We start from the raw sequence: 23,769 nt of genomic DNA, 5'->3' as shown, positions 1-23,769 counted from the left end.
CAGTCTGTCTAGCCCTGTCAGAAGTTTTTACGTTTCAATGAGATCCCCTCTCATTCTTCTAAACTCTAGTGAATACAGGCCTAGTCGACCCGATCTCTCCTCATACCCAGCAACTACAGGCCAGTTAGTTTAACTTCGGTAGTGGGAAGCTTTTAGAAACAATAATCCGGGACAAAATTAACAGTCACTTGGTGGATTAAGTGTGGATTAATTAAGGAAAGCCAGTTCGGGTTTGTTAAAGGCAAATTGTGTTTAACTAACTTGATCGAGTTTTTTGATGGTGTAACAGAGAGGGTTGATGAGGGCAATACGGTTGATGTGGCGTACATGGACTTCCAAAAGGGGTTTGATAAAGTGCCACAGGCTTGCCAGCAAAGTTGAAGCCCATGGAATAAAAGGGACAGTGGCAGCATGGATACGAAATTGGCTAAGTGACAGGAAACAGAGAGTAGTGGTGAACGGTTGTTTTTCGGACTGGAGGAAGGTATACAGTGGCATTCCCCAGGGGTCGGTACTAGGACCACTGCTTTTCTTGATATATATTAATGACTTAGACTTGGGTGTACAGGGCACAATTTCAAAATCTGCAGGTGACAGAAAACTTGGAAGTATAGTGAACAGTGAGGAGGATAGTGATAGACTTCAAGAAGACATAGACAGGCTGGTGGAATGGGCGGACACGTGGCAGATGAAATTTAACGCAGAAAAGTGCGAAGTGATACATTTTGCTATGAAGAATGAGGAGAGGCAATATAAACTAAAGGGTACAAAGGGGGTGCATGAACAGAGAGACCTGGGGGTATATGTGCACAAATCATTGAAGGTGGCAGGGCAGGTTGAGAAAGTGGTTAAAAAAGCATACAGGATCCTGGGCTTCATAAATAGAGGCATAGAGTACAAAAGCAAGGAAGTTATGATGAACCTTTATAAAACACTGGTTCGGCCTCAACTGGAGTACTGTGTCCAATTCTGGGCACCGCACTTTAGGAAGAATGTGAAGGCCTTAGAGAGGGTGCAGAAAAGATTTACAAGATCCTTCTGTGCTGTAACCATTCTATGATTTTATGATCTAGCATCTTCCCTTTCCTCACCCCAACAGCACAGGAACCATTATATCCTATGGAATATTTGATCAAGCCAGACTATATCACCATAACTGTAATCTCATCCTAACCAGATATTTATCCCATTTTTTTTTAAGTTAGTTATCTCAGCCTCAATTGTTTTTTCTAGAAACCTCTACCTTGTGGGAAAATAGCTTCTTCTAACCTCTTGTCTTGCTTAAGTCTTGTTAATTTTAAAGCTATATCCTTTTGCACTTGTTGTACATAAAGCTTTTTCTACACTGCGCCAGTGGATTCTTATTTGTAATGGATGAAAGGAAAACTATGCCCTAATTACAACATTAGAAACCTTTAATAGATCAATATGACATGCACATTTTTCATCTCAGTCTCCATTAATGTTTATCTGAGTGAGATGGGCCAATTAAAATTCAAGAATTCAAGTACAGTTAGTTTTGTGCAATGGACTCACATTCATAATAAACAGAATTAAGATAAACTGTTTCCCCTTAAAATGTAGTAGAGCATTTTTGGTTGTCTTTTAAACCAACATTTTCATCACTGTCAAACTGGTTATATTTATTTCCACAGTAGTACCCCATTAAAGTGTAATAACTTGCAGCACATCAGTGTGCCAGTATATTGTGCCTCGGAGGGGTATGACATGGATTGAGCTACACAATCTCCCACCTAACGAACTCCAGTGAAGGAAGAATTCAGACGATGAGTGGATAATTAAGAAATACCTAGGAATAGGTCTCCTTACCCACCTTTCACTTGGTAATTACATTATTACATAGAATTACATAGAATTTACAGCACAGAAACAGGCCATTCGGCCCAGCTGGTCTGTGCCAGTGTTTATGCTTCACACGAGTCTCCTCCCACCCCTCTACATCTAACCATATCAGCAAATCCTTCTATTCCTTTCTCCCTCATGTACTTATCTAGCTTCCCCTTAAATGCATCTATGCTATTTGCCTCAACGGCTCCATATGGTAGCAAGTTTCGCATTCTCACCACGCTCTGGATAAAGACATTTCTCCTGAATTCCATATTGGATTTCTTAGTGGCCATCTTTATTTATAACACTAGTTTTGGACTCCCCGCAAGTGTAAACTGTAGATAGAATTATTGATTAATAATTATAATAATTATTAATCAATGAAATAATTGGTGCAGAACACAGGGGAAGTCTATAAAGGAGATATGTAATTGACCAAAATCACCTAAAAAATTACATTATATTAAAATATTACAGTAATTAAAAACAAAATCAGGAATCCTTACCTAGGCAACATGAGCAAAGTATGTAGTTTTAGTTGCTCACCTAATGGAAGCGTCTGTTGGTTTCTGTGCTAGTGCTGTCTGCAAATACTTCAGTGCATTATCGTTCTTTTTTTGGAATAGCAGCAAGCGCCCAACATGGAAATTGTATTTCCAGTTTTGAGGTTGGAGGGACAATGCATCCATGTATTTCAGAAGAGTCCACTCCATGTACTTTTGCTCATCAGAGACCACTGGCTTCATTTTACCATCCTAAATTATACAGCCAGTCAATAATAATACAGGGCATCAGTTACATGACCAAAAGCTCATGCCTTTGCAGTGCAAATACAAGAACGTATAAGGAAGTAGGACACTGAAAATAATGGTGCTGGGCTTGTGTTTCTCTTCACAAACAATTATTTTCTGTATCCTACCGCTCCCAAGTTGATTATTATATTTATAATATACATGCTTATGAGTCCATGAAGGCTAATTTTCATTTATTCATGCTGATAAAGTACACAGGCTGAAGTCATGTGAATTCAGCGTTATTCCCAGGATTGTTCTTATGATTAAAAGTAAACCACCTACCCTCATTGACTTCAATGGCAAAGGGTTGGATTCTCCTCTGAATTACTGCCCATTTTGGGGTAGATTTGGGGCATAAAATAGATTCTCAAAGGCTACCACCTCAAATCCACTAATGGAAACTGCACCAGAATTATCCTCCCGAAAAATCGCCAATCCTTGTTATGCCCATCTGGTTCTGATCCACTGCATGTAAAAGGGGGCGTGGTTAACTCTTCCAACCCATTTCCCCTAACTTCCACTTCAAACTATTACAGCCACTATATAAGCAGTTATAAGCAGTGGTAGGCACCTCAGGAAGGTACCCCTGAGGTGGATACCATGTTGAGAAGGTCATTTTGTATGCTTCTACTGAAGTTTGGTATTGCTTTACCTGCATATTAATGTCTTTCGTACTTTGGAGGTTTAATCAGGGATTTTGTTGCTGGTTTTATTCTGCTCTTCTCAATATAATGCTTTCCACTGGGGACATGGATTTTCCAATGGGTATACCTGTATTCTTATGCTATGAATGGGAGGAGGAAATGGAAGAGGCAAGATTGGAAGCTCTTGGAGTGAGGCATAACAGAAGGCAGCTCTTCCCCACATGCACATACACACTCACCAGGATCTTACTTAGACTTTTTTGACCATCAATGCCTCAGAAGGCTCTGTTCTCTTCTGGAGGGAATTGAGGACATATTTCAACTGCTGGCTGAAGATCTGCAGCCCACCATTGTCTATGCCAGTCAACGTCACCATTGCCTTGAATTTCTTTGCAACTGGATTCTTCCAGGCAGCATCAAGTGACTTCTGCAAAATTAGTCAGGCAGCTGCTTACTACTGCATCAAGAAAGTCACCGATGCTCTACTCAGAGGGCTGTGCAGTTCATATCCTTTCCATTGGAAGTAGACAAACAAAGATAGAAAACTATCCATTTCTACAGATTGGCAAGGTTCCCTCAGGTGCAAGGAGTAATTAATGGAACACATGTGTCACTCAAAGCCCCATATGACAACCCCCTCCATTTTATGAATAGGAGAGACTTTCATTCTAGAAATGTACAGCTAGTATGGAATGACAATCATCTTATCCACATCAATGCCAGATACCCAGGATGCTGCCACGACCCTTTCATCATGTGGCAATCCACCATACCAGTTATCATAACTCAAAGCCACGTATCAAGGTGGTGGATTGGTGATCAGATCTAACCCCTACAGTCATGGCTGCTAATGGCAATAAGGCATCACCAGACAGAGGGGACAACAGATATAATAAAGTCCATGCCGCTACAAGAATGGCATACAGCAGACTATAGGGCTGCAAAATTCAGCTCCGTAGCACCCGGTTTTTTGGCGCTATGGGTACTGCTTTGTGCTCAAAATGGCGTCCACGCTCCGTGTGCACACTTCTGCTGTGGGCCGTGCCGGATGCCATTTTGGTGAGGTCGGTAGTGCGGGTGCTGGGTTTGTGCACCGGAAGTATGCAGAGTACGTAGATCATGACATCAGTCAGCGTGTAATGTTCATTTGGCGCCGGCATGCAATTTTCAATCCCAACGCTCCAGATAATGCCCTCTCTTAAGCACGCACAGCTGAACATGTGTTCAGCAGCAGGAAGGACCCCCCACCAGTGCTATTTAAAGGGATCATCATCTGCTTTCAGATTGGTTGCTGATTGATTACTACTGGCTCTTGGTAAGTTTGTAGAGGTGTTTCTTGGTTTAGTGTCTTATTTGAAGTTGCTGAAGTGTCCAGGGAGTGGTGTGTCAGGTTACTTCAAGGTTTCTGCTCAGACCAGTTGCTCCCAGACATGGGTGCTGCAGTTTGTATCCCCCTTGGCCTGCAGTATGATAGGGAGAATGAGGAGGACAAGCTGCTCGAAGAGGGAGGAGGGGGAGAAGGGCTTTCAGCAGGAGGCCATATCCATCCAGGGTCTTCAGGAGCACTTCTCCCACCTCAACCTCAGCGAGGAACAGTGCATGGCACCATCTCTGCTTTACTAAGGAGGTGCTCACTGAAATCTGCCACCTGTTGCAGGCAGACCTACAGCCTCAGAATAGGGTGAGGACGGCATTGCCAACGCCTGCAAAGGTGAGTGGGCCATGAAATTTTATGCGTCGGGCTCCTTCCAGGCTGGAGCAGGCGACATTTGCAACATCTCACAGTTTGCCATTCATTGTTGCATAAGGGAGGTCACTGAGGCTCTGTATGCAAAGAGAGGTGAATACATTTCATTTGCTCTTGCCAGAGAGAAGCAGGTGAAGCAAGCAGGTGGAGTGAGCACTCGCTTTCGCCAGGATAGCAGGCTTCCCCCTGGTGCAAGGTGCCATCGATTGCACACACGTTGCTTTGCAAACGCTGCATTTGAGCTCGGAGATGTACCACATCCGGAAGGGATTCCACTCCCTCAATGTCCAGCTGGTGTGAGATCATACTCAGCGCATCATGCAAGTAAATGGTCAGTATCCTGGCAGCATCCATGATGCCTTCATTCTGTTTGATACAGATTGTTGGTAGGTGAGTGATGGGGGTGTGGTGCATTAAGTAGTGTGTGAGGCTAGTGGCATGGATGGTGGGATATGGCATTTGAAGAAGAATTTACTGACCTTGATCACTCGTGTGAGGTCATTAAACTTCTTCCTGCACTGCATCAAGGTCCTCCTGGCCCCCTGTGGATAGATGGCACCTCTCCTCCTTTCCACCTCCTGCACCAGCGCCTTGAGTGCTGCATCCGGAAATCTAGGAGCTGTCTCTCTGCCGTGTTGCACCATCTTCACTCTTCCTGTACATCACACACTCCTCTACAATGACTTCCAGTATCTGCTGCAGCCAGAAAGCACCTCCCCTTTAAGAGGTGCAGGCTGGCTTTAAGAAGTGCAGGCTAGCTTTAATTGGTGCTAGCCTTACACAAACTTGGGCCCCCTACTGAAGCGTGCAGCCACTCAACAGTGCGTTTAGCACTGGGTTGCATGCTGTTGTCATTTAAATTAACAGGCAACATGAAGTTTGCGGGTTGCCTTCATTGGAAGGAACGGGCGCGGAGTAGTTGCGCATCCCGATACCCCGCACCCATTTTCGGGCCTTATCCAATTTCTAGGCCTAAGAATTCTAGTTTTGGTGTAGGTTCCTGGATAAATTTGGTGAAGGCCTGCAACGCAGCCCAGTGACAGTCTCAAGAATCATTGTAGCCTACTGCATTCTACATAACATTGCGATGGAAAAAGGCTTGTTGCATCCAGAGGTTGGAGATAACGATGAAGAGCGGGTGGAAGGACATTTCCCCCTACAACAGGTGCAGGGTGTACAGGAAGGAGAGGATATGGAATGGAACCACCAGCAGCCAGAGAAAGGAGGACACAACTGATAGCCCAGTATCAATAAGTAAAGGTTGAGTCACTAAATGAAGTCACTTCACACCTGTCTTCTCCCCACCCACTCATGAAGTCCCTCACTGTCAAAGACTTCTGTGTAAGAAATCGTGAATTGGAAGAAATAACTTGAGACAAAAAAGTCTCTTCAGACTGGTGTTAGAATAACTAAAATGTTGCACAATAAACATTTGTATGCAAATATTTATAATTACAAAACTAATGAAATATGCAATCATTTTGCCAGCATAGTTTGCTCATGAACCAATTGAATAATTTAGAATCACTGATTGAAGATTTTCATTCTCCATTTTTCTCTCAGTGACATTTCTAATGTCCAAAATAAAGCTTTAACCAAAATAAAACATTCAAAAATTACAAATTTCATAATAACATGATTAAATTTACCCATTGAATTGTTTTTGTGTTGTTTAATACCATAATTAATGATTTTAGTTGAAGGCTTCAGACTCTCCCAACAGCCTGGGCCTGGATTTAATATTTATACAAATTCTGGGCCTGTACCTAATGCAGGTGCAGGCCCAGTTACATATCCTTGCAAAGCCCCAGAAAATCAAAGGGCAGTGTAGGGGGGAGGCAGAGACCTGAAATACCAGGTCTAAGGCCTACAGGCTTTCCATCCTAATTTGAGTTTAAAAAAAAAACCAATTATGCTTCTGATATGGAGGGAAATTCAGGGTTGCAGCATTTAAAGTGCTGCAGCAATTTAAAGGCAAGCAGTAGACAGCATAAACTAAAATGTCTCAAAATGTAGAAGCCTCAGGACCGCCCCCCCCCCCCCCCACCAACACATCGATGGAGGTCCTTTTAGCAGAAATGAGGACGGGAAGCCCTACAAGAGAGTGAGTCAAGTTGTATGGAGTGAGTTAGCACAGGCAGCCATTGCTAACTCCACCACCCCAAAAAAACTGCCACACCATACAGGAAGCGATTAAGAACATAAGAACATAAGAAATAGGAGCAGGAGTAGACCAATAGGCCCCTCGAGCCTGCTCCGCCATTCAATAAGATCATGACTGATCTGATCCTAACCGCCAATCTACTATCACAGAACCATCTCCTGAATCTTAACAGAAATAGACACACAAAATAGGAGCAGGATCAGGCTACACGGCCCCTGGGCCCGCTCCGCTACCCACAGGGCCATGACCGATCCGAACCTAGACTCATGTCCAAATTCCTGCCCGCTCCCCATAACCCTTTATTCCCTTTACTTCTAGGAAACTGTCTATTTCTGTTTTAAATTTATGTAATGATGTAGCTTCTACAGCTTTTTGGGGCAGCATATTCCATGGACCTACCACCCTCTGAGTGAAGTAGTTCCTCCTCATCTCAGTTTTGAAAGAGCAGCCCCTTATTCTAAGACTATGCCCCCTAGTTCTAGTTTCACCCATCATCGGGAACATCCTCCCCACATCCACCTGATCCAACCCCTTCACAATCTTATATGTTTCAATAAGATCGCCTCTCATTCTTCTGAACTCCAATGAGTAGAGTCCCAATCTACTCAACCTCTCCTCATATGTCCATCCCCTCATCCCCGGGATTAACCGAGTGAACCTTCTTTGTACTGACTCGAGAGCAAGTATGTCTTGTCTCTTGGTTCCCTGCGGATGTTATTACGTTCTGCACCGTGGCGATGACCTTGTTTCCAGACTAGCTGTCTGTTATTTGTGTGCTAGAAAGATTGTTGACTGTATCTTTGATAATCTTTTTATTTAATTCATGGGATGTGGGCATTGCTGGCAAGGCCAGCATTTGTTGCCCATCCCTAATTGCCCTTGAGAAGGTGGTGGTGAGCCGCCTTCTTAAACCGCTGCAGTCCGTGTGGTGAAGGTACTCCCGCAATGCTGTAAGAGAGTTGTAGGATTTTGACCCAGCGACGATGAAGGAATGGCGATATACTTCCAAGTCAGGATCGTGTGTGACTTGGAGGGGAACTTGGAGGTGGTGGTGTTCCCATGCGCCTGCTGCCCTTGTCCTGGTAGAGGTCACGAGTTTGGGAGGTGCTGCTGAAGAAGCCTTGGCGAGTTGCTGCAGTGCTCTTGTAGATGGTACACACTGCAGCCACGGTACGCCAGTGGTGGAGGGAGTGAATGTTTAATATGGTGAATGGGATGCCAATCAAGCGGACTGCTTTGTCCTGGATGGTGTTGAGCTTCTTGAGTGTTGTTGGAGCTGCACTCATCCAGGCAAGTGGAGAGTATTCCATCACACTCCTGACTTGTGCCTTGCAGATGGTGGAAAGGCTTTGGGGAGTCAGGAGGTGAGACACTCGCCGCAGAATACCTAGCCTCTGACCTGCTCTTGTTGTCACAGTATTTATGTGGCTGGTGCAGTTAAGTTTCTGGTCAATGGTAACCCCCAGGATGTTGATGGTGGGGGACTTGGCGATGGTAATGCCATTGAATGTCAAGGGGCGGTGGTTAGACTCTCGCTTGTTGGAAATAGTCATTGCCTGGCACTTGTGTGGCGCGAATGTTACCTGTCACTTATCAGCCCAAGCCTGAACGTCGTCCAGGTCTTGTTGCATGCGGACATGGACTGCTTCATTATCTGAGGAGTTGGATGGCGAGAGAACCTTTCTGCCCTCCGCAACCAATTGCGCTGGGAGCAAAAGATTCATGACAAAGTGCAGTGTACACAAATGAAACTAGATCAAATACTCAAACAGAATATTGAACTACAGGCAGAAAACACCAGATTGTATGAGGAGTTAGAGGGTGCAAGGGGAGCATTAAGAGAATTAAACCGGTGCCAAACCACTGCCTCCCCTGAAGCAGACCATGGCCCCTGCTTAGAAAAAATCCAACAGCTGCAGGCACAAATTAGCCAACAACGGGCAATGGTGGCTGCTGCCTCCAAAATCAAACCGAAAGATCCCGGCTTTTACTGGGACAATATATTGAACGACCCACTCCCTCTGCTCTGCCTCCACCATACAAGGATGGCGAAGCAAACAAAGCAAACAAGGTGTGGTCACCCGAGCTAAGGCAGAATGCGAGCCCAAGCACCAGGCCGACCGAGAACCTAGAAGGCGAGGCAGCCTCCTCGACCACCACTAGTAGCAGAAACCACTACCATAACCATGCATCGGCCCCTTACCACAGTTGAAGTGGGGAAATTAAAGGCTAACCTGGGGGCGGTAAATATGGACACCAGCCCCCTTGACTTCAGGCAGCGGTGGAGGATTTTTATAATCACCCACTCAGAACTAGAAGGAGACAACCTCAGACAGGTCCTCCTGGTTGCGTGTTCCTCAGAATTAAAACAAGAAATGGATCAGGACATTCTGGTGTTTGGCGTGATAGAGGATATTGAGGTTGAACTATGCCAGGCACTAGGGGAGGAGGGTATCGATTGCCACCAAGTCCTAACTAGAACCAAACAGGGCCCTACTGAAAGCCCTAATACCTTCTCGCATAAACTCCATGACATTTTCCAGTGCACCAGGGGTGGTAGAGGGGACTACTTTAACTCCCCGGGCTTCAAAACCCATTTTTTGAACGGCATTCAACCATTGGTCCGTAATGCACTGGGCGTTTACGTCTCCAAAGATACCCTGTGGGAACAAGTATGCACCCATGTCTGAACTGCTTGGGATCAGAGCCATGCCAATATCCCTGGGACATGTGCTAAAGCTACAGTAGTGGCCGTTCAAGGCCCGCTGCCTAACCCAAAGTCAGGGCCGTCCAAAACTCCTGCTCCAGGAAAAGGTGCCTCGGTGCGCTGCTACATCTGCTACCATCTAGGCCGCTATGCCCGTCAATGCAACAACAATCCCCCAAGGCAAGCAGACCCCGACCCAGTCGAACAGCGACTGGAGAGAATAGAGGCAGCCATAGTGGCTTTGACCATTGGACTGGGAGCCCGACCGGTTGTTGCGACGCATCAGCAACCCGGGTCAACGGATTCATTTCCACCTCCCCTGTGACTCCCACTGGCCTCTCCGGTGGAGGTAACTTCCCCTCTCCGATACGATGGTGGTGGGAGACCGGTAATCCACACTATTGATTCTGAAGGCTGTCAAAAATTAATGTTAGTCGACTCCGGCTCCTCCGCCACCATCATTTACAATCCCCACCCCGATCCTACAAAGGGCGTGCCCCAAGTTCTGTCGGGCATTGAAAATTCAACCCAGACAACTATGCAAGGATCCCTTCCTTTGGAGCTAAAGCAGGGTGTTGTTCGCAAAGGCACGTTCACGACCAGCTCCCCAGTTTGGCCGGTTAGAAAATCGGATGACTATCAGATGACTATTGACTATCACAAACTCAACTCAGTCACCCCCGCGTGTGCCCCAGTAGTTCGGGAGACAGCCACCCTACTCTCCCAGATTCCCAGTGGCAGTAATCAGTACAGAATGAGATTTAGTCAAAAACATCAGAAATTGAAAATTGTCTTATGGGAAAAAGGATAAGATTAGTCTATGATGAAATAAAGAAAGGAGAAAAGGAAAGATTCTGTCCCTTTTCTACTTTCAGTGTAGTGTCCCTTTAAAAAAAAAGCCTGTATGAATGTTTTGAAGCTAAAAGCTGAGGAAAAGAAAAAAAGTTTGTTTAACAAAAGATTAAGGCCACGATTTTCCGACTGGAGGCAGGTTGGAGGCGGCTTTGATGTTCAGCGGGTTCCGGTCCCGCTGCCAGTTTCAGCCGCCCTGAAATTACGATTTTTGCTTAAGTGGGCTGATTAAGCCTGTCGTGCGCGCTACCCGGCCCAATCAGTGGGTACAGGCCTGCTGTTTGCCTCTGCTGACATCTTTCAGCCAGCTGCATTTAAAGGGTCCATGCAGCCTTGTTTTTGATCCATCCTATTCTGCTGCTTCTCGGTGTGGCACATCTGAAAATGACTGCTTCAGGACCAAAGGCATCTCCCAGATTTGATGATGACTTCCTCCATGCTCTTGTGGAGGGAGTGAGAGGGCGCCAAGAGGTACTGTTCCCCTCAAATGGACGGAGGAAGCCTCCTCAGCAAACCAAAGCAGCCTGGCTGCAAATTGTTGAGGAGGTGAGCGCCAGGTCTTTGAGTGGTTGCACCTGGGTTCAGTGCAGGAAAAGGTTCAATGACCTGCTACGCACAACAAAAGTGAGTATAACATCACACTTACCTTCAATCTGCTCCCCATCTCCTCTCATCACCAGCACTCTGCATTGTCAACCTACTCCTGCACATCCCACTTTACCCTTACATCCCTTGCACCCTTAACCATCCCTCTCTCTCTATGTACAGAATCACTTCACTATTCTACTATGCACCCCTCACACTTGCTATCACTGTTATGCAATGACAACAACTAACAACGCACAGGGAGGGCCCTTGGTATTGGCACCTCACTCCATCTTTGTCTCCCTCTAAGCATCTATGCTATGGATTCTCTACATTCACTCCAACATTCTCACTCAAACTCCACTTGTGTCTCTCATTGCAGGAAAAGAGAGCCCACAATAAGACGGAGAGGGGCAGGACAGGAAGAGGGCCACCTTCGATTGCCCACTTGACCACCGCTGAAGAGGCTGCTCTCGACATCGTCAGAGGTGCTGAGGATCTGGAAGTGGAGGACGGTCAGACGGGCACAGTAGTGCAAGCTGGTGACAGAATAGATTTGCAGCCCTCTCATTTAGATTGCATGAGTGACTGATATGATGTTCATACAGATTGAGTTCTGATCATCTGCACAATCGATTTGCCCGCTGCATTAATATCACATGTCTAACTCATGCCTTTACTCCCCCACAGGACCATCGAGAGCCCCCCTCCCCACTGTCCAGGAGGAAGAGCCAGAAGACTCCTCAGAGGAAGCTGCAACCTCTGAGGGCGCAGTGTCAGCAGAATTGAGCGCACCCAGCACCAGTGCAGAGACACACACCTCGGTGGGTCATTCGTGAGGTAGATTAGTGTTGTTACCTGGTGTATCACAGCTCACAAGTGAGCATCAGCAGATGGTGGAGACAGAGACAGCAGTGGAGAGTCCATCGTCGGAGGCCGCAGGGCGCTCTTAGCTCTTCTCAGCTGCATGTGGGCCCTGTGCCTCTGGGACCATCCAGAAAGAGAGTGGTACTGGAACTTCAGCAACAAGTGCAGGAGTCTCTGACAGGTTTTGCATCCATGGTAACTGCGGGTGTGCAGAGAATGGAGGAGTCCATCTCAAACATAAGCAATGCCATGTTGCAGGCGATGGCGCATGAATGTGCCACCATGGAGAGGGTAGCAACCTCCTTGGAGGACATAACTCATCAGACTCAACAGAGCATGGTGATTCTTCTAAATAGATGGTCTGCTATGGAGGATAGATGGGCAGCTATTGAGGAGAGACACCAGAGGTACATGGACGTCCCCGTTATGAGGACTGTCAGTACAGAGATGGGTCCTCATGGCCCCACTGATGTGCAGTAAAATGCTCTCCAGCTACTTGCTAGCAGTGAAGTGCAGGCGACCCATGAGAGGGATGTTGGTGGTCGACAACAAGGTAGTGTGGGCTCCTCTCCAAGCGCTCACGCTCCCATGCCACTGCGGAGCCCTCGGTCAGAGCCCCAGATTCCTCACCCAACTGAGATGGCCGTCTCAGCCCCTGCACAGCCACAGGAGAAGCAGACTGTTGCCGAGCCCTCCCAGGCTCCCAAACCCAGAGGACGCCCGCCAAAGGTGTCGAAGCAGGAGCAGCATGAAAGTGAGCAAGGTGCCTCTACATCTGCTGAAGCCACAGGGGAAGCACCATGTAGAAGCACGCGTAAGAGAAAGTTAACACACAAATAGTCACAAGGGTAGTCACTTGGGTGTTTTGATGTAATACAAATTTAAGATTATCATCGTCATTTCAATTGTAATAAAGAAATGCGATGGCAGACATTCAAAGAGTTGGCCTATGTGTGCTCAGAAATGGAAGTGTCACATCAGGTGTCAGGGCGCCTTTCATCTGTAATGATGGTGGTGAGAGTGATAGGAACCCACAGTTTATTGTACAGATGGTGTATGGTGTGTTATGAAGGTGGCAGCCACATGGATTAGTGCATCCCTTGCATCATGGCCAGCAATGTGCTCACATGCTGGTGGAACTAGCACATCCACCTCCGCACTGAGCCACTTGTTCCTCAGGCAGCAGTAAGCCACGCTGTTGTGCGATGTTGTGCAGTGCACAGCGGACCACGATGATTCTGGAGACCCTGGCTGGTGAGTACTGTAGGGCTCCACCTGACCTGTCGAGGCATCTGAATCACATTTTGAGCAAGCCGATGGTTTGCTCAATGATGGCTCTGGTGGAACTGTGGCTCGCATTGTAGCGCTCCTCAGCTTCGTTTGATGGCCTCCTCAATGGTGTCATTAGCCACGTCTTCAGGGGATAGCCCTTGTCTTCAAGTAGCCATCTGGAAAGTTGGGTTGGTGGATTGAACAGCTGAGGCACAGTAGGCTGCCACAGGATGAACGAGTCATGGCAACTGCCAGGGAACTTGGCGCAAACATGCATAATGTTTTTCCTGTGGTTACACACCAGCTGGACGTTAAGGGAGTGGAAGCCCTTGTGGTTCACAAATACAACTGGGTTGTGATGAGGTGCCTTAATGGCCACATGTGTGCAGTCTACGACACCCTGCACCCTTGACAAGCCTGACATATTTGCAAAGCCAACCGCACGCGTGGTTACACTTGCTTCATCCGTGGAGAAGTGGATGTAATTGTGCAAAGACGGCATCGGTAACCTGCGTGATGCAAGTGTGTGCGGCCGACTGGGAGATGCCGCTGATGATCTCTGGTAGGACCCTGAAGCAAAAAAATTGAGGGCAGTGGTGACTTTGACAGCCACTGGTAAGGAGTGTCCACCCGCTCCTCTGGGCTCCAGGTGTTAGTGCAGCATTGCGCAGATGTCAACAACTACCTCTCGCGAAAGTCTCAGCCTACCTCTGGCACTGCTGCTCAATCATGTTGAGGAAGCTTATCCTCTGCCTGTAAACCCTGTGTTGGGGGTATCTCCTGCAGCAAGGTGCAGCCCTGCGCTGACGCCCTCTGCCCTGTGCAGCATCAGGTGGATGAGGAGGAGGTTGGCGCTCCTATGTTGCTGCTGCTGTTGTGCCTCATTCTGCTGCTGCCACAGCTGCTCTTCCTCTGATTCTGAGGACCAGGATGAGAGGTTATAAATAGTTCCCATTCCGCTGGTATATATGTCAGTTGAGGAATAGATGTTATAAGCGCTCAGTCAATGTGGGAGACGGTTTTCCAAGGAGGTCACAGTGCATCTGGATCTCAGCTTAACCACTTACAAGCTCAATAGACCTGCAAAAAGTGTTCCAACACCTCAAAAAACAAAGTTCTGTCATCTGAGAGTCAGCCATGTTACAGGTCCGCTTTTATGCTGCAGGTGCAGCTGTCAAGAATTCGCCTAGTTGCTGAACCCAGCACAATCAGCTGGTGTGTTTTGCGAACGATGTGGAATATGCTGAAAATGTCCTAAAATGGGAAGAGCCTGCTAAAATCAGATAACAGGCTGTTAACTGCTTAAGTGCCTCTCCCGCCACTTGGTGGCGGATCTGATCGGGACTCCCAGAGCCGACACTTGGCAAAGTTGCGAAGAGGCGGATTGACGGCAGGTTCCGAACCTGCCGTCAATCAAAACGGATTTAACCTCTGACCCGCCTCCAAACCCGTCCTCTGAGTGCTGGCAAAATCACGGCCTTAGTTTCAGTCTAAGATTTAACCTTGGAGTTGCGGTTGCTATCGTGAATTTTCCAAGGCAGTTTGATTTGTTTTGTTTAAATGTGAAAACCAAACTGTCTTTTTCGATCGGGAAAGTTTAAAAAAATTTACGTGAAGTGACGCAATTGCTTGCATCTGACAATATTTGCTCCGCCTTCTTATAAACCTGCAAAGGAGTTAACCCTTTCCGCTGGCAGTTGTTTTTAAAAAAAATTGGTTCACCAAACAACTTTGATCTATGTTTTCTATCTTTAATATTGTATTGGACAGTAAAGTTTCTCCAGATGCTCATGAATGAGATAGAATCTGGTATTAAAGGGAATTTTCATTCTAGTGAAAGTCAGGAAAGTGTAGTTATGAATAGTAAATTGATAGCTTTCTCTTGGAGACATTTGAGTCCCTGCCTATGTACCTTATAAGAAAACTGCATTGATAGCCTGGCCACTACCCAACACATCAGGACCATGCAGAGAGAGATGAGCAAAGATCTCCAGAAGACTACAATCTTTTGATAGGATCACCTGAAAGCCCGAGTATGGCTTGTATCGGATGGCACATGTGGCACGATATTGAGATACCGATATGAGTGTACAAATGTGATTTGTTACGTATGAAGCAATTACCATCCGGAAATGCATGGTGAATTTGCACTGAAGAACGGGTCTCAGACATGCTCAGTTACTTGACAACAGTATGACATTAAAAGGTTAATGTGGCTCAGGAGAGTGAGACAACTTTTAAACCAATGACACATACTCCATCGAGAAACTATCTAATTAATGGAACAATCAGAATAGAGTTAAACACACTGGTACCTGTTAGAGGGATTGACATTGAAGTTGAAGTGAAGAGTTACATGGAATTTGGATTGGGACAATTGAGGGTTAAGGAGAAATGTTTAGTAAGAATTATTCACAAGATGGATACGAGTAAAAGAGATCTGGAGAATCTTTTAAGTCCATGACTTGGTGATTAGATGTTAAACTGAAATGTCGCTTGAAATGATTGTAAGACTGAATTTAACTGTGACTGTAATAATTGTGTTTTGTAGATAACAGAGCGTGGGAAAAACCAGTACAAATCCAGTATGAGGTGGTTTTGGTGGTGCCTCCTGTGTCACTACTACCGCAACTACCATGCTTTACGGGTCTAACAGGACCTGTCCCATCAACCAAAACGTTTTACTCAATATCAAAACCTATGCTCAAGTGAAACTGACAGTAAATTATATACTTAAGTATGAGCTGCACAATTATGTTGCACAATTCAGGTAATATATTATCCTGTTGTCTAAGGGCTTCATTGGGCTTGTGATGCGACTGAACTCCTCCCTAAAGCATTTTTATGTTTTGGAGCAAGACAACGCGAGAATAGATATTGAAATTGACAGCATAGGGGACGACTCACACTGGTGGGATACTGGGCTTAATACATCAGCACACCCTTATATTTGTATTATTTCACATGCTCTGGTGGTTCTCCAACTTGTAACCCATGTAGTAAGACTTTGATACATAAGCCAATTGTGTACTCATGCCTATGACTAACCAGCACTAACACATTAACTGAGCACACTGAAAGAGAAGATCCGAAGCAACGTAGAGGAGACCCCAGGTGGGGTGAGATCAGGATCGATAGAAGAAACAGAGGACACCCCAGGTGGGGTGAGATCGGGAAAGATAGAAGAAAAAGAGGAGACCCCAGGTGGGGGGAGATCAGGAAAGATAGAAGAAACAGAGGAGACCCCAGGTGGGGTGAGATCAGGAAAGATAGAAGAAACAGAGGAGACCCCAGGTGGGGTAAGATGAGGAAAGATAGAAGAAACAGAGGAGACCCCAGGTGGGGTGAGATCAGGAAAGATAGAAGAAACAGAGGAGACCCCAGGTGGAGTGAGATCAGGAAAGATAGAAGAAGCCGAGGAGACCCCAGGTGGGGTGAGATCAGGAAAGATAGAAGAAACAGAGGAGACCCCAGGCGGGGTGAGATCGGGAAAGATAGAAGAAACAGAGGAGACCCCAGGTGGGGTGAGATCGGGAAAGATAGAAGAAACAGAGGAGACCCCAGGTGGGGTGAGATCAGGAAAGATAGAAGAAGCCGAGGAGACCCCAGGTGGGGTGAGATCAGGAAAGATAGAAGAAACAGAGGAGACCCCAGGCGGGGTGAGATCGGGAAAGATAGAAGAAACAGAGGAGACCCCAGGCGGGGTGAGATCAGGAAAGATAGAAGAAACAGAGGAGACCCCAGGTGGGGTGAGATCAGGAAAGATAGAAGAAACAGAGGAGACCCCAGGTGGGGTGAGATCAGGAAAGATAGAAGAAACAGAGGAGACCCCAGGTGGGGTGAGATCAGGAAAGATAGAAGAAACAGAGGAGACCCCAGGTGGGGTGAGATCGGGAAAGATAGAAGAAACAGAGGAGACCCCAGGTGGGGTGAGATCAGGAAAGATAGAAGAAACAGAGGAGACCCCAGGTGGGGGGAGATCGGGAAAGATAGAAGAAACAGAGGAGACCCCAGGTGGGGTGAGATCAGGATCGATAGAAGAAACAGAGGAGACCCCAGGTGGGGTGAGATCGGGAAAGATAGAAGAAACAGAGGAGACCCCAGGTGGGGTGAGATCGGGAATGATAGAAGAAACAGAGGAGACCCCAGGTGGGGAGAGATCAGGAAAGATAGAAGAAACAGAGGAGACCCCAGGCGGGGTGAGATCGGGAAAGATAGAAGAAACAGAGGAGACCCCAGGTGGGGTGAGATCGGGAAAGATAGAAGAAACAGAGGAGACCCCAGGCGGGGTGAGATCAGGAAAGATAGCAGAAACAGAGGAGACCCCAGGTGGGGTGAGATCGGGAAAGATAGAAGAAACAGAGGAGACCCCAGGTGGAGTGAGATCAGGAAAGATAGAAGAAACAGAGGAGACCCCAGGTGGGGTGAGATCAGGAAAAATAGAAGAAACAGAGGAGACCCCAGGTGGGGTGAGATCAGGAAAGATAGAAGAAACAGAGAAGACCCCAGGTGGGGTGAGATCAGGAAAGATAGAAGAAACAGAGGAGACCCCAGGTGGGGTGAGATCGGGAAAGATAGAAGAAACAGAGGAGACCCCAGGTGGGATGAGATCAGGAAAGATAGAAGAAACAGAGGAGACCCCAGGTAGGGGGAGATCGGGAAAGATAGAAGAAACAGAGGAGACCCCAGGTGGGGTGAGATCAGGATCGATAGAAGAAACAGAGGAGACCCCAGGTGGGGTGAGATCAGGAAAGATAGAAGAAACAGAGGAGACCCCAGGTGGGGTGAGATCGGGAATGATAGAAGAAACAGAGGAGACCCCAGGTGGGGAGAGATCAGGAAAGATAGAAGAAACAGAGGAGACCCCAGGCGGGGTGAGATCGGGAAAGATAGAAGAAACAGAGGAGACCCCAGGTGGGGTGAGATCGGGAAAGATAGAAGAAACAGAGGAGACCCCAGGTGGGGTGAGATCAGGAAAGATAGCAGAAACAGAGGAGACCCCAGGTGGGGTGAGATCGGGAAAGATAGAAGAAACAGAGGAGACCCCAGGTGGGGTGAGATCGGGAAGGATAGAAGAAACAGAGGAGACCCCAGGTGGGGTGAGATCAGGAAAAATAGAAGAAACAGAGGAGACCCCAGGTGGGGTGAGATCAAGAAAGATAGAAGAAACAGAGGAGACTCCAGGTGGGGTGAGATCAGGAAAGATAGAAGAAACAGAGGAGACCCCATGTGGGGTGAGATCAGGAAAGATAGAAGAAACAGAGGAGACCCCAGGTGGGGTGAGATCAGGAAATATAGAAGAAACAGAGGAGACCTCAGGTGGGGTGAGATCAGGAAAGATAGAAGAAACAGAGGAGACCCCAGGTGGGGTGAGATCGGGAAAGATAGAAGAAACAGAGGAGACCCCATGTGGGGTGAGATCAGGAAAGATAGAAGAAACAGAGGAGACCCCAGGTGGGGTGAGATCAGGAAAGATAGAAGAAACAGAGGAGACCCCAGGTGGGGTGAGATCAGGAAAGATAGAAGAAACAGAGGAGACCCCAGGTGGGGTGAGATCGGAAATGATAGAAGAAACAGAGGAGACCCCAGGTGGGGTGAGATCGGGACTGATAGAAGAAACAGAGGAGGTCCCAGGTGGGGTGAGATCAGGAAAGATAGAAGAAACAGAGGAGACCCCAGGTGGGGTGAGATCGGGAATGATAGAAGAAACAGAGGAGACCCCAGGTGGGGTGAGATCGGGAATGATAGAAGAAACAGAGGAGACCCCAGGTGGGGTGAGATCAGGAAAGATAGAAGAAACAGAGGAGACCCCAGGTGGGGTGAGATCGGGAAAGATAGAAGAAACAGAGGAGGTCCCAGGCGGGGCGGAATTGGAACACCGGAACAGTGAACTGAACCTGTGTGAAGGGTCGGAGGTTGCTCCTCCCCCTCAAAAGAATGGACTGTAAGGAAGGGGGAAATCTTCATTTGTGAGTCTCCCTACTAACTAACGCCCAGGTTGAGAAAACAATAAGCAAATTAGGGGACTACAAGTGGTGGGAAGTAGCTTATAATGCCAGCCATCATCCCTGGGCACGAATGGTATCAGTGAGCCGATAACTTAGAACTAGCTAGATTAGTCAAAAGAGGATTGTGAGAAGTCAATAAGGATATTTCCTTCTCAAGGTGGGGAGTTGTAAGAAATCGTGAATTGTAAGAAATAACTTGAGGCAAAAAAGTCTCTTCAGACTGGTGTTAGAATAACTGGACAGATGCTTAGAATTTGCTTATGTTTTTGGTTCCCTGCGGATGTTATAACATTCTGCACTGTGGCGCTGACCTTCTTTCCAGACTAGCTGTCTGCTGTTTGTTGACTGTATCTTTGATAATCTACCCTAGGCCCACCCCTAAGAAGAGAGTAAAAGAGATATCTGAAGAGCTTTTAGCACAGACGGTGAAGGGAAGGGAAGAGCTGTTCACGCACGTCAGCCGTCTGTCCGATCGGGACCGATACCAGCTGCTTGTCACGGTCGTATGTCTACTATGTCTATCTTGATTGCGTGTTGTACTTAACTTAAACTGATGCTCCTTAATAAAATGCCTTACAACTCCTAATACCCTTTGGGTAATCTGTGTGTGACCTGTGATCCAAATCTTGCATTTGCCAAGTTCCTTCTTAAGACAATATCATAGAAATGTATGGCGCCAAAGGAGGCCATTTGGCCCATCGTGTCTGTGCCGGCCAAAAAAGAGTTAGCCAGCCTAATCCCACTTTCCAGCTCTTGGCCTGTACCCTTGTAGATTACGGCACTTCAAATGCATATCCAAATATTTTTTAAATGCGATAAGGGTTTATGCCTCGACCACCCTTTCGGGCAGTAAGTTCCAGACCCCCACCACCCTCTAGGTGAAAAAAGTTCTCCTCAACTCTCCTCTAATCTTTCTACCAATTACTTTAAATCTATGTCCCCAGGTTATTGACCTCACTGATAAGGGAAATAGGTCCTTCCTATTCACTCTATTTAGGCCTCTCATAATTTTATACATCTCAATTAAATTTCTCTTCAGCCTCCTCTGTTTCAAAGAAAACAACCCCAGCGTATCCAAGTTTTCCTCATAGCTAAAATTCTCCAGTCCTGGCAACATCCTCGTAAATCTCCTCTGTACCCTCTCTAGTGCAATCACATCTTTCCTGTAATGTGGTGACCAGAACTGTACGCAGTACTCTAGCTGTGGCCTAACTGTTTTATACAATTCAAACATAACCTCACTGCTCTTATATTTTTGTCTCGGCTAATAAAGGAAAGTATCCCATATGCCTTCTTAACCACCTTATCTATCTGTCCTGATACCTTCAGGGATCCGTGGACATGCACTCCAAGGTCCCTCTGTTCCTCTACATTTCTCGGTATCCTACCATTTATTGTGTATTCCCTTGCCTTGTTAGCCCTCCCCAAATCATTACCTCACACTTCTCGAGATTGACTTCCATTTGCCACTTTTCTGCCCACCTGACCAATCCATTGATATATTCCTGCAGTCTACAGCTTTCTTCCTCAGTATCAACCATATAGCCAATTTTTGTACCATCTGCAAACTTGTTAATCATGCCCCCTACATTGATGTCTAAATCATTGATATATACAACAAAAAGCAAGGGACCTAGTACTGAGCCCTGCGGAACCCCACTGGAAACAGCCTTCCAGTCACAAAGACACCAGTCGACCATTACCCTTTGCTTTCTGCCACTAAACCAATTTTGGATCCAACTAGCCACTTTCCCTTGGCTCCCATGGGTTTTTACTTTTCTGACCAGTCTGCCATATACTGACCTTGTCTACACTATCATCCCAATCCCCAAAAGCTGAAAGCTGAAAGCAGGCGCAGAAATGAACTCTGAATTCTATGGGCACAAGCCGTGTTTACTTTAAAAATATTATTCACTAAAAAGGGTCAAAAATTTCAATCACCCTAGCTACATTACTTCTTAACCCTTTGTGCCAGCTAACTAATTTTCTCAAGCTTCTAATGTAATATTCCTATAAGGTGCTCTCTGAATGAAATGATGTTGAGCAGTGGGTGACTGGGATGGTTCTCCTGGAACCTTAAAGACCTGAGGTCACTCTCGTTTCAGGGAAGCAGCTGTTCCACAAATAATAGCTTCTGGCAGCCTTTCTGTTGTACTGGCAAGAGATGCCAGGTCGGAAGCTCCCTCCGGTGTAGCCATTTTAGAGGGGGCCTGTAAGGAAATAGGCACAATCTCTGGAGAGACAGTGATATCTGCGTCCACTTCTTGCAGCCCATTGGTACTGGGCACAGGTCAGAGATGATACTATTCAGTGTCATCGTCAACTGAATAGTCCCAACCAAAAAGCCCTATGCATGTGTGGCTGATCCTCAAGGCGTTTATTAAAGCAGAGATAGCTGCCACTCTGGAAGCCACCAAAGTGAACAGAAGCTGTTCCTGGCATCTTGATGCAACAGAAATCTCCCAGGCTGTCAGAGTCTCCAAGGTGTTCTGCTGGTCATGGGAAACTTCCCGCAATTTGTTGCAGATGTGGGTAGTGGACTCCTCCCAGTTGTCCATCATTTCAACCATACGTGTAGAAACCATTTCCACTGTCTACACATGAGATCGATGCTCACTAATCATAGCTCTCTTGAAGACTGGACCCCTAAAATCTGAGTCCATAGTCAAGGTCAGTCATTTCTAGGAGAATCTTCATCCTTGCTAGCACTCAGTGCTTCACCTAGTGACAACCCTTCTGACTCACTAACTACAGTGGCTGTCTCTGGGCTGGTGCTTGCGCAAGTAAAATGCCATGACGGAATTGGTGAGGAAGTGGCAGGAGTTGCAAACTGGATGTGCCCGGGTGGTCATCAGAATGACTAGTCTCTTCCTGCAAGGCACCCCCTATGATATGAAACACAAAATAGCTTGTTTAACAGTTCACACAGTGTGGTAAACCACTGTTATTGTTGTTGTTGTTGTTGTTGTTGTTACACACTGTTGTACCTATGCATGCCTCAACATGTCTCGGCTGGCTCCACCCACAGGCCCAGGTATAAAGGTGATTGACCTGCAGCCCCCTGCCTTCTTGGAACCCAGTCAACCACGAGAGGCATGCTCTGTTCTTTGCTAATAAAAGCCTTTAGTTACTCTCTTAACTCTCAGTCTTTTATGAGTAATTGATAGCGCATCAATTTTATTAGCAAAAACAAAATGTCGACATTTGCTGAACAGCAGGCTGCTGCACCAAACGCGGAACAGCAGGCTGCTGCACCAAGCGCTGAACAGCAGGCTGCTGCACCAAACGCTGAGCAACAGGAGCTGCTGCGAGCCCTCAGACCAACATGCCTGGACCTAGACCCCCAAGAAGCGGGTTCGGCTACCAAATTCGCGCATTGGCTGCGTTGCTTCGAGGCCTACCTGCAAGCCTCAACTGTGACCCTGGACGAAAACAAGTTGGAAATCCTGGCCTCAAAGGTGAGCCACCAAGTTTATACAATAATCCAGGACGTGACGACCTACACGGCGGCTATCGGTCTGCTAAAAGGGCAATACGCACGCCCGGTAAATACGGTCTATGCCCGGCACCTCTTAAGATCCCGCAGACAGCAGCCCGGGGAATCGGTGGAGGCCTTCCTACGGGCACTACGGATACTCGGCCGAGACTGCGATTGCAAAGAAGCATCAGCCGCAGCACACACGGAGGGACTGATCCGAGATGCTTTCGTTGCGGGTCTAAGGTCCGACTACTCCCGGCAGAGACTGTTGGAAAAGGGAGAAATGGACCTGAGAAAGGCAGTGTCCCTCGCGCTCTCGCTCGACGCGGCCCACAGGAATATGGACGCCTTCTCCCCTAACCGCTCCGCAACGTGGACGCCACAACCTTGGGTCATGGTTACTCTCTCCCGGTACTGCCGACGCGACATCGGATCTCTTTGGCTTCCAAAGCCCAGTCAGCGGACGTCGGTGGCTACTGTGTAGTGACCCTTTCAGTAAGGGGCACAGAATACAAAAATTTTAAACTCCTGGTCCTGCCCCATCTTTGCGCTGCCGTTCTACTGGGGTTGGATTTTCAGTGCAACCTTAAGAGTGTCACATTAGCGTATGACGGACCCCTCCCCCCACTCACAGTCTGCAGCCAGCAGCTTTTAAACCGCCCGCCGCGCACCATTTGCAGCCTCTCCACCCTTAAAGTCCCCCCCCCACCCTTAAAGTCCCCCCCCCCTCCTTGTTCGCTAACCTCACCCGCGACTGTAAGCCCATCGCTACCAAAAGCAGGCGTTACAGTGCCGGGGATAGG

The 23,769-nt window shown here is 47.1% G+C and overlaps 1 protein-coding gene across 2 annotated transcripts in view; it reads right to left on the bottom strand.

Moving 5' to 3' along the window:
- Positions 1-23,769, bottom strand: part of LOC147121402 (uncharacterized) — a 260,350-nt gene that overhangs the window by 130,893 nt on the left and 105,688 nt on the right. For both annotated transcript variants that reach the window (XM_085981621.1, XM_085981622.1), the window contains one exon: positions 2,395-2,603. In XM_085981621.1, the coding sequence (XP_085837747.1) occupies positions 2,395-2,603 (209 nt within the window). The remainder of the gene's footprint in view (positions 1-2,394; positions 2,604-23,769) is intronic.

Source organism: Somniosus microcephalus, chromosome 3 (genome assembly GCF_052327205.1).
Source record: "Somniosus microcephalus isolate GS21.2 chromosome 3, FLI_Smic_1.0, whole genome shotgun sequence".
NCBI classification, from domain to species: Eukaryota; Metazoa; Chordata; class Chondrichthyes; order Squaliformes; family Somniosidae; genus Somniosus; species Somniosus microcephalus.
This window is presented reverse-complemented; position numbering and strand designations above follow the sequence as displayed.